Source organism: Nomascus leucogenys, chromosome 8, assembly GCF_006542625.1.
Source record: "Nomascus leucogenys isolate Asia chromosome 8, Asia_NLE_v1, whole genome shotgun sequence".
In the NCBI taxonomy this organism is placed as follows: Eukaryota; Metazoa; Chordata; class Mammalia; order Primates; family Hylobatidae; genus Nomascus; species Nomascus leucogenys.
The window spans coordinates 3,382,472-3,393,983 of record NC_044388.1 but is presented as its reverse complement, the minus strand read 5'-3'; the positions used below and the strand labels follow the sequence as shown (position 1 = coordinate 3,393,983).

At 43.5% G+C, this 11,512-nt stretch overlaps 1 protein-coding gene across 1 annotated transcript in view; it reads left to right on the top strand.

Annotated features, from left to right (window-relative positions):
• Window positions 1-7,352: 7,352 nt before the first annotated feature.
• Window positions 7,353-11,512, top strand: part of TEX49 (testis expressed 49) — a 28,797-nt gene continuing 24,637 nt past the window's right edge. Inside the window, exon 1 of the mRNA XM_030816435.1 lies at window positions 7,353-7,471. Coding sequence (XP_030672295.1) covers window positions 7,393-7,471 — 79 coding nt within the window. The 5' untranslated portion in view covers window positions 7,353-7,392. The remainder of the gene's footprint in view (window positions 7,472-11,512) is intronic.

Sequence of the window (11,512 nt, the reverse complement as noted above, 5' to 3'; positions counted from 1 at the left end):
AAAAAAAAAAAAAAAAAAGACTTAATGAGTAAAAAGTATTTATAATAGTACCTAGTACTTAGAAAATATTCAGTAGCCCTTATTGTTATAATATTTGTTACATTGTATTGAAATTGAAGGCAAGAGCAATGCCTTCATTTTCGTATGGCACCTACCTAGTAAAGCCCTGGCCCTAGTAAATAGTCCATAAATCTTTGTCAGATAAATGTGCAAAACACCCACAATACAGAAACTGAGGCTCTGGGAGTTTGCCCTCACTACACCACTAATAAGTGTAGATCTTAAATCTAATTCCATTGATCTTTCCATTCACGCAAGCTGTATTCCTGCTTTTCTGGGACCATATTCAGTTTACCTTGATTAAATATGGGTAATTTTAGATAGATTTGGATAATATTAGAATCTTTCATCTTGCTTTGATAATATTTTGGGTTTTGTCATTTCTAGGCATGGATGATCTTACTATGCTTGATTGTCATTCATTCTCAGAAGTATTTCTTTCCATTCAGGTCACCTCTGCCATACACTGCCTGTAGTTAGTATTAGCTCCATCTTACCCTGGAGAAATTGAGGTTCAGGAAGATTTAAATGACTTACTTCTGGTTATAAAGTAAAAAAACTTGGGATTTCAAACTTCTTCCCTCACAGACTCTTTACTATTAAGAGAATAAGCACTTATAAAATAGATTTTTTAGTAGAATAAGCACTTTTTCAGTTATGTAGTCATGTATGTTATCTTTTAAACAGCTGTATTAGTCCATTTTCATGCTGCTGATAAAGACATACCCAAGACTGGGCAATTTACAAAGGAAAGAAGTTTAATGGAGAACTCACAGTCCACGTGGCTGGGGAAGCCTCACAATCATGGTGGAAGGCAAGGAGGAGCAATGATTACATGGATGACGGCAGGTAAAGAGAGAGCTTGTGCAGGCAAACTCCCATTTTTTTAAAACCATCAGATCTCATGAGACTCATTCACTATCATGAGAACAGCAAAGGAAAGACCCACCCCCATAATTCAATCACCTCCCACCAGGTTCCTCCTACCATATGTGGAAATTGTGGGAGTTACAATTCAAGATGAGATTTGGGTAGGGACACAGTGCCAAACCATATCATTCCGCCCCTGGCCCCCCCCAAATCTCATGTCCTCACATTTCAAAATACAGTCATGCCTTCCCCACAGTCCCCTAAAGTCTCAACTCATTTCAGCATTAACTCAGAAGTCCACAGTCCAAAGTCTCACCCCAGACAAGCAAGTTCCTTCCACCTATGAGCCTGTAAAATCAAAAGCAAGTTAGTTACTTCATAGATACAATGGCAGTACAGGCATTGGATAAATACAACCATTCCAAATGGGAGAAATTGGCCAAAACGAAGGGGCTACAGGCCCCATGCAAGTCTGAAATCCAGCGGGGCAGTCGAATCTTAAAACTCCAAGATCTCCTTTGACTCCTTGTCTCATATCCAGGTCACACTGATCCAAGAGGTGGGTTCCCATGGTCTTGGGCATCTCCACCCCTGTGGCTTTGCAGGGTACGGCCTCCCTCCTATCTCCCTTTCCAGGCTGGCATTGACTGTTTGTGGCTTTTCCAGGTAAATGGTGCAAGCTGTCAATGGAGCCCCCATTCTGGGATCTGGAGGACCATGGCCCTCTTCTCACAGCTCCATGAGGCAGTGGCCCAGTAGGGATTCTGTGTGGGGGCTCCAACCCCACATTTCTCTTCCACACTGCCCTAGCAGAGATTCTCCATGAATGCCCTGCCCCTGCAACAAACTTCTGCCTGGGCATCCAGGTGTTTCCATACATCTTCTGAAATCTAGGCAGAGGTTCCCAAAGCCCAGTTCTTGACTTCTGTGCACTCACAGGCTCAACACCATGTGGAAGCTGCCAAGGATTGGGGCTTGCATCTCTGAAATCACAGCCCAAACTCTGCATTGGCCACTTTCAGCCATGGCTGGAGTGGCTGGGATGCAGGGCACCAACTCCCTAGGCAGCACACAGCACACACGGGGACCCTGGGCCTGGCCCACGAAGCCATTTTCTCCTAGACCTCTGGGCCTGTGATGGGAGGGGCTGCCATGAAGGCCTCTGACATGCCCTGGAGATATTTTCCCCATTGTCTTGGGTATTAACATTCGGCTTCTCTTTAGTTATGCAGATTTCCTCAGGAAATGCATTTTTCTTTTCTATCATATTAGGCTGCAAATTTTTCAAACATTTATGTTCTGCTTCCCTTATAAAACTGAATGCTTTTAACAGCACCCAAGTCACCTCTCAAATGCTTTTCTGGTTAGAAATTTCTTCCGTCAGACACCCTAAATCATCTCTCTCAAGTTCAGAATTCCACATATCTCTAGGATGGGCAAGATGCTGCCAGTCTGTTTGCTAAAATAGAACAAGAGTCACCTTTGCTCCAGTTTCCAACAAGTTCCTTGTATCCATCTGATACCACCTCAGCCTGGACCTTATTGTCTATATCACTAACAGGCTTTTGGTCAAAGCCATTCAACAAGTCTCTAGGAAGTTTGAAAGTTTCCCACATTTTCCTCTCTTTCTCTGAGCCCTCTAAACTGTTCCAACTTCTGCCTGTTACCCAGTTCCAAAGTCACTTCCACATTTTTGGGTATCTTTTCAGCAACACCCCAATCCTGGTACCAATTTATTGTATTAGTCCATTTTCACACTGCTGATGAAGACACACCCAAGACTGGGCAATTTACAAAGGAAAGAGGTTTAATGGAGAACTCACAATTCCACGTGGCTGAAGGCAAGGAGGAGCAAGTCACATCTTAAGTGGATGGTGGCAGGCAAAGACAGAGCTTGTGCAGGCAAACTCCCATTTTTTTAAAAACAATCAGATCTTGTGAGACTCATTAACTATCATGATAACAGTGCAGGAAAGACTTGCCCCATAATTCAATCACCTCCCACCAGGTTCCTCCCACGACGTGGGAATTGTGGGAGTTACAAATCAAGATGAGATTTGGGTAGGGGCACAGAACCAAACCATATCAATAGCCAAGATCATTTACTCCAGATTCCTCTTGTCTGATTTTCTGACCTGTGCTTGGTTCTCCACTTAATCTCTTGGATTAACGACTCCATATTGAGTTTGCTATCTTGGTTAAGTATGCCACTCTTTGGGGCATACGTTAACCTTTAGATACATTACTCTTAACAATTGACAAAATCTTAAACCAGAGGAATTTTCCTTTTTTAAAAAATGTAAATATTACTCCATTTCTTATAAGCCATACCTATAGGGCTGCTACTCCTATTTACTAGAGACTAGTCTTGTTCTGGGTATAGGATTCTACCATATTTCATGGTGTTTTGGGTTTGTCTGTTTTTTTGTTTTGTTTTGCTTTGTTTTGGATGGAGTTTCGCTCTTGTTGCCCAGGCTGAAGTGCAAGGTGCGATCTTGGCTCACTGCAACCTCCACTTCCTGGAGTCAAGCAATTATCCTGCCTCAGCCTCCTAAGTAGTTGGGATTACAGGCATGTGCTACCATGCTCAGCTAATTTTGTATTTTTAGTAGAGATGGGGTTTCTCCATGTTGGTCAGGCTGGTCTCGAACTCCCGACCTCAGGTGATCCACCCGCCTCAGCCTCCCAAAGTGCTAGATTACAGGTGTGAGCCACCACACCTGGCCGAGGTTTTGTTTTTATTATTTTTAAATTTTTATTTTTCTGTGAAACAGCTTCAGAAGGTCCTAAGAATGTGTGCCCCTCTTTTTGTTTTTAGAGATGGGATCTTGCTATGTTGCCCAGGCTGGATTCAAACTCCTAGGCTCAAGTGGTCCTCCCACCTCAGCCTGCCAAATATCTAAGACAACAGGCACATGCCACCACATCCAATTAGATAATAGCTTTTAAATACTGGAACAATATGTCAAATTTTTGTGCTAGCAACAATGTAACAATGTAATGGCTTTAGACATGACATACTTTTTTTTTTTTCTGAGACAGACTCTCGCTTTGTCACCCAGGCTGCAGTGCAGTGGCACAATCTCGGTTCCCTGCAACCTCACCTCCCAGACTCAAGCAATTCTCCTGCCTCAGCCTTCTGAGTAGCTGGGATTACAGGCCTATACCAACACACCTGGCCAATTTTTGTATTTTTAGTAGAGATGGGGTTTCACCATGTTGCCCAGGGTGGTCTTGAATTCCTGGCCTCAGGGGATCCAACCACCTCAGCCTCCCAAAGTGCAGGGATTACAGGCATAAGCGACCACGCCCAGCCAGACATGATACAGGCTTTAAAACTTAATCTGAATTATTAACATTTTCTCTATCACTTTCTTAAGTTCAGACAATCAACTAAATGAATAAATCAAGCTTTGTTTGTAACATTTGCCAGTCTCTGTGATATAAATCCTCCCACCATGCCTGATTTCAATATGCCCATATGACATCACTGATCATAAAATTGGGAAAAGAGGCACACACCATCACATAGTATTTTCTGCAGACAGATAAAATAGAGAGGGCGTTCCAGTTTCCAGTCTGACAGGTAAAGAGCTTGGAAGTCATCCCTCCCATTTTCACAAGAAGGAAAAAGCCAAACAAACTGAAACTTAACAACCCTTCTTAGACCCTTCAGAGAATCAAGGTCCCAGGGCAAACATTCACCCCAAAATCTGAAGAGACATTTGGACTCAAAATAGGTGGAACCAGCAACTGGTAGAAATACTTATAGGGCAATTGACTAATTGCTGGAGACTGAACATGGACAAGCTTGAGATATTTTTGTAAACTCCTAGGGACCCAGTGTTAAGCAGTCCCCCACATTTTTGTGAGTTTTGCTTCCAACAGGGAGAGAGAGGAGTTAGCCATTTTGAAATACACCCAGAGCATTCTGTGCTCCTTAACAAAGGCCTGCCTTCAAGGGAAACTGTTGAACAGAGCCTAACTAATATGGGAGAAAGGATATACCCAACAGAAGCCTCCTCCAGTCTTCCTGTTTCATGTGAGGGAGGGAAAAAATGAGACAGTTGTGAAGGTCACAGCCCAGGGACGCACGTGCAATAAAAGACAGACCTAATAATAGAATTACGGAATGCTTTCCCTCCGTCCACCTTAATAGGGCTCCTGTATAATAATGGGATTACAACTGAAAAAAACTGCAAGGCCCAGACCCTATTTCAGGAACAGTCTCTAAGGAAAGTCAAAGAGCAGGGGAGGCAAAAACAAGGACACCAGAGGAAATTTTAGCATCTAACACTTACAGCTGCAGCAAACAGTAAACACAACCTAATTCCTAGCCATATAAACACAAAACCTGACCCTTACCCAATACATGGTGTCCAACTTAAAACAATTATATGGCATGCTAAAATGTAAACAAACTATATATATATATGTATATATATATAATCTAGAAAGACAAAGCAAGGCCAGGAGCAATGGCTCACGCTTGTAATCCCAGCATTTTGGGAGGCTGAGGTGGGCGGATCACCTGAGGTCAGAAGTTCCAGACCAGCCTGGCCAACATGGCAAAACCCCGTCTCTACTAAAAATATAAAAATTAGCTAGGCAAGGTGGCGGACACCTGTAATCCCAGCTACTCAGGGCTGAGGCAGAAGAATTGCTTGAACCCAGGAGGCAGAGGTTGCAGTGAGCTGAGATCGTGACCCTGCACTCCAGCCTGGGCGACAGAGTGAGACTCCATCTCAAAAAAGACAAATCAAGCATCAGAACCAGACTCACATATCGCAGAAATTTTGGAATTACCAGACTGAGATTTTAAAATAACTATTAATATGTTAAGGACACTAATGGAAAAAGAGGACAACATTCAAGAACAAAGGGTAATGTAAGCAAAGAGATGAAAACTCTAAAGAATCAAGAGGAAATGCTAGAAATAAAAAACACTGTAACCAAAATGTAGAATGCTTTTGGTGGGTTCATCAGTAGACTGCACATGACAAAGGAGAAAAATCAGTGAGCTTGAAAATATGTCAATAGGAAACTTCCCAAAGTGAAAAGCAAAGAGAAAAACGAATGAAAAAAGAGTGGAATATCCAGATGCAATGGAAGTAAATAAACTCATGAGCATAGATAAGAGTAAAATAATCAGGAAGAGATGAGTTGTTAGTATTTACTACTTTTATTTTATTTTATTTTATGACAAGATCTGGCTCTATTGCCAGTCTGGAGTGCAATGGCACAATCTCGGCTCACTGCAATCTCCACCACACAGGCTCAAGCCATCCTCCCACTTCAGCCTCCCAAGTAGCTGAGACTACAGTCATGTACCACACCTAGCTAAATTCTGTGGGTTTTATTTTTTTGTAGAGACGGGGTTTCACCATGTTACCCAGCCTGATTTCAAACTTGTGAGCTCAAGAGATCCATCAGTCTCGGCCTCCCAAAGTGGTGGGATTACAGGTGTGAGACACCATGCCTGGTGTGCTACCTTTATTTTTGATATAACAGTCAATTGTAAGTTTGGTTAATTTGATTTTTAATAATGCCTTGTTTAACAACCAATTCACAAAATTAATGAAAATTTAACAAGCTTTCAAAAGTCACTATGGATTGGCACACCACTGCTGAAACAAAGACTCATTGAAAGTATCCTATTCAGATTTCTTTTTTTTCCTGAATATAAGGCTGGATAACTGTTAACATTTAAATACTGGTGGGGCGTGGTGGCTCACACCTGTAATCCCAGCACTTCAGGAGGCCGAGGAGGGCAGATCACTTGAGGTCAGCAGTTCAAGACCAGGCTGGTCAACCCTGTCTCTACTAAAAATACAAAAATTTGCCAGGTGTGGTGGCACGCCCCTGTAATCCCAGCTACTCGGAAGGCTGAGGCATGAGAATCTCTTGAAACCTGGGAGGCAGAGGTTGCAGTGAGCTGAGACGGCACCATTGCACTCCAGCCTGGGCAACAGAGGGAGACTCTAAAAACAAAAACAAAAAACAAAAAACAAAATTTAAGTTTACATTATGTGTTGAACACCGTTCTAAGGAAATATGCATATATTATCTCATTTGATTCTCATACTGTCACATACTGTCATTGTCATTTTTTTAATTTAAACTTAAAAATGGAGGCTTAGTTAATCTATTCAAAGTCAGACACCTAGAATATGGCATAACTAAGATATGAGCCCAGGTCAGTGCTCTTTCTACTCACTGCCTTCTGAAGCTTACACTAGAAGACTAGGTCAAGAAAAGGTGTACTGACAATTGATTCCTCCATTTTCCTGAAGTTATTTAGCCCACTCCCACTCCAGCTCCACTGTGAACCTATAAATCCTGTGCCTCATTAGACAAAGGGAGTGTCAGTTGTGGTAATTCTTAGGACATTACCATGGTTACCAGGCACAGAGTCCAGTGCCCCAACCTGGACATTCCAGAAGAGGCCAGGGAGGATCTGAGATGGCCTTCTTCAACTTGTATCTATTGGGATATCAAAATTCCTTTCAGAACAAGAAAAGGAACGCAACTGAAGAAACAAGTAAGGGGAATATAGGGTAAAGGGTTAGAAGGGCCACTTCTTTACCTAGACGCTTCGTAGCCACTTCCTAGCTATTTATTTTCCTACCTGGGGTTAGAGGTTTATCCTCCAAGACCAACAGTTACACTAGTTATAATTGTGGAATAGGGACAATATCCTTTCAGCTTTGCTCTCCTGTCATTTAATATCCTTACTAAGAGACACAATTTGGGCCAGGTGCGGTGGCTCACATGCAATTCCAGCACTTTGGGAGGCTAAGGCAGGAGGATTGCTTGAGTCCAGGAGTTCGAGACCAGCCTGGGCAACATAGTGAGACCACATCTCTATGAAAAGTTACACAAATTAGCTGGGTGTGGTGGTGCATGCCTGTGGTCCTAGCTACTTGGGAGGCTGAAGTGGGAGAATCACTTGAGCCCAGGAGGTCAAGGGTGAAGTGAGCCATGATCACACCACTGTACTCCAGCCTGGGCGACAGAGCGAAACCATCTCAAAAAAAAAAAAAAGACACACAATTTGTTCAACCAAATAAGTGTATTCTTAGTCATTCATTTGCTCATTTAACCAACATTTGTTAAGCACCAGGCTTTATGTGCCAGGCATTATGTCGGTGACTAGGGTTAAGACCTCTGCTATAAAGCGACTATCTGATGAGAAAGACAAGTGTGCAAACAAAAATTGCAATATATTGTATGATTACATTAAATATGGAATGTTCTAGAGTCACTAAGAAGGAAGTACCTGATACTATTGGATTTGGAATAAGAACGGGGAGGTGGAGGATGGGGGAATCCTTCAGAGAAGACTTCACACAGGAAATGCTTCCAGAACTGGGTGTTAAAGGATGATTGGCGTTCACTAAAAAGAAGGGGATGGCCGGGCGCGGTGGCTTACGCCTGTAATCCCAACACTTTGGGAGGCCGAGGCAGGCAGATCACGAGGTCAGGAAATCAAGACCATCCTGGCTAACATGGTGAAACCCCGTCTCTACTAAAAATACAAAAAATTAGCCGAGCGTGCTGGCGGGCGCCTGTAGTCCCAGCTACTTGGGAGGCTGAGGCAGGAGAATGGTGTGAACCCGGGAGGCGGAGCTTGCAGTGAGCCGAAATCGAGCCACTGCACTCCAGCCTGGGCGACAGAGAGAGACTCTGTCTCAAAAAAAAAAAAAAAAAAAAAAAAAAGAAGGGGATATAGCACAGACAAAGGAACAGAGACCTAAGAGAGAACCATATTAAGTGAATTCCAAGTTCGTGGGTACAGATAAAGGGTAAAGTGGGAGGCAGACGTTGAAAACTAGGAAGGGGCCAGATAGTTGAAGATGCTGTTAGCCATGCTAAGCATTTTAATTTTATAGAGAGCCATTGAATTTTTAGTAGGCAGTGAGCAGATCTACATTAGATTCAAAATGCCTAGCCATGCCTCACACATAATAGAGGTTGCATAGGCCGGGCGCGGTGGCTCACGCCTGTAATCCCAGCACTTTGGGAGGCCGAGGTGGGTGGATCACGAGGTCAGGAGATCGAGACCATCCTGGCTAACACGGTGAAACCCTGTCTCTACTAAATATACAAAAAATTAGCCGGGCGTGGTGGCGGGCGCCTGTATTCCCAGCTACTCGGGAGGCTGAGGCAAGAGAATGGCGTGAACCCGGGAGGTGGAGCCTGCAGTGAGCTGAAATCGCGCCACTGCACTCCAGCCTGGGCGACAGGCCAAGACTCCATCTCAAAAAAAAAAAAAAAAAAAAAAAAAAAAAAATAGAGGTTGCATAAATATTTGTAGGGTGAATGGATGAATAAATAAGTTTGAATAACTGTAAAACAGGAAGCTAGGGGAGGCTTTACAGGAGCTATGACAATTGATTTACATCTTAAAAGATGAATTGTTGCCTGGCACAGAGGCTCACGCCTGTAATCCCAGCACTTTGAGAGGCTGAGGTGGGCAGATCTTAAAGTCAAGAGATCGAGACCATCCTGGCCAACGTGGTGAAACCCCATCTCTACTAAAAATACAAAAAAAATTAGCTGGGCATGGTGGTGCATACCTGTAATCCCAGTGACCCAGGAGGCTGAGGCAGGAGAATCGCTTGAACCCGCAAGGCGGAGGTTGCAGTGAGCTGAGATCGTGCCACTGTACTTCAGCCTGGCAACAGAGCAAGACTCCATCTAAAAAAAAAAAAAAAAAAAAGATTGTAAAGAACAATCTTACACAGGCCTCCATTGGTCACTCTCTGTCCTCTGCAATTCCATCAAAGAAGTTCTCTTTTACTATCCAGCTTCCCGGTAAGATTTGTACAAAGCGTACCCCTGATGGACCTTAGAGACTTCTTAATATCATTATATAAGCCCTTCCCCTCCCAACCCCAGCTGGGTCCCAGCATTATGCCATGGGACTGTTTTTATCTCCAAATAAAGAGGAGCTGTTCTCTATTCTCTTTCAGACAAACAAACTCTTTGGGAAACCTACAAATTTCCCTTTTTCCAGGCCAAGATTAAGCCTCTCTTGGCTGCTCCAATCCTACCTACCCCTACTAGATAGAATTCCCTCACCATGAAGAAACTGAGTATACAGCCGACCAGTTGTCCTACCCAGTTAGCTACTTAAGCACTGTTGAACAAGACTTAATACTGATCCAAAGAGGCCTGGGCATCATTTCTTTATAGGCTAGACAAAGTGGAAGATTTTACTTTATAAAAACAAGAGCCCTCTGTGGGATGACAGAGAAGTATCCCGATATCATCTACTATCTAAGTTTTCTCATTCTGGTGGCAGAAAATCAGAGGCAGGAGGCTTGGCGAAACCTGTGGAATGCAAGGTTAGAGGGAAGATTGAACATCAAATATGCCACTCCTACTCCCTGCTCACTTCCCCTCCACCCCAATTTTACACCCTCCAGTTACTCTCTCAAAATATGGACAAAGGATTTCAACTTGCCGGTTTCTAATTAATCCATACTTTTGTTGGCTCAAGCACTTTATATAATAAACAACTACTTATTATGCAGTATACCAGGCACTGTACTAAGCACGCTACATGCTTAATTTCTTTTTTTTTTTTTTTTTTTTTGAGACGGAGTCTCGCTCTGTCACCCAGGCTGGAGTGGTGCAGTGGCCCGATCTTCGGTCACTGCAAGCTCCGCCTCCAGGGTTCACGCCATTCCCCTGGCTCAGCCTCTCCAAGTAGCTGGGACTACAGGCGCACGCCACCACGCCCGGCTAATTTTTGTATTTTTAGCAGAGACAGGGTTTCTCTGTGTTAGCCAGGATGGTATCGATCTCCTGATCTCATGATCTGCCCACCTCGGCCTCCCAAAGTGCTGGGATTACAGGCGTGAGCCACCGCGTCTGGCCATGAATAATTCTTTATGAAAGCCCAACCGACATTTGAATTCAGGGTTTGGGGGTTAACAGATTCACCTAGAAAGGCTGACCATCAATCATTTGTACAGTGGCATGCTTACAGGAAAAAGACCTGCATCATTTGTCCTCATAAATAAAGTGTTTAAGAGCACAGACAGATAAGTTAGACAATTTGGAATCAAATTCTGGCTCTATTGCTGTGGTCTTGCATAAGTAAGTTAACCTCTTTGAGCCTCAGTTTTCTTTTCTTTTTTTGTTGGGGCGGGGACAGAGTTTCGCTTTTGTCGCCCAGGCTGGAGTGCAATGGTGCGATCACGCCTCACTGCAACCTCTGCCTCCTGGGTTCAAGCAATTCTCCTGCCTTGGCCTCCCAAGTAGCTGGGGTTACAGTCATGTGCCACCACGCCTGGCTAATTTTTGTATTTTTAGTAGAGGTGGAGTTTCACCACGTTGGCCAGGCTGGTCTCGAACTCCTGACCTCAGGTGATCCACCCGCCTCGGCCTCCCAAAGTGCTGGGATTACAGGCGTGAGCCACCGTGCCTGGCCTGAGCCTCAGTTTTCTTACTGATAAAAAGAGAACAGTAATACCTACTCACAGGAATGTTAGAGTATTAAATGAAATTTAAAAAATAATAAATATAAAAAAAATAAAAATAAAAATAAAAAAAAGAATTATTCACTTCTCCC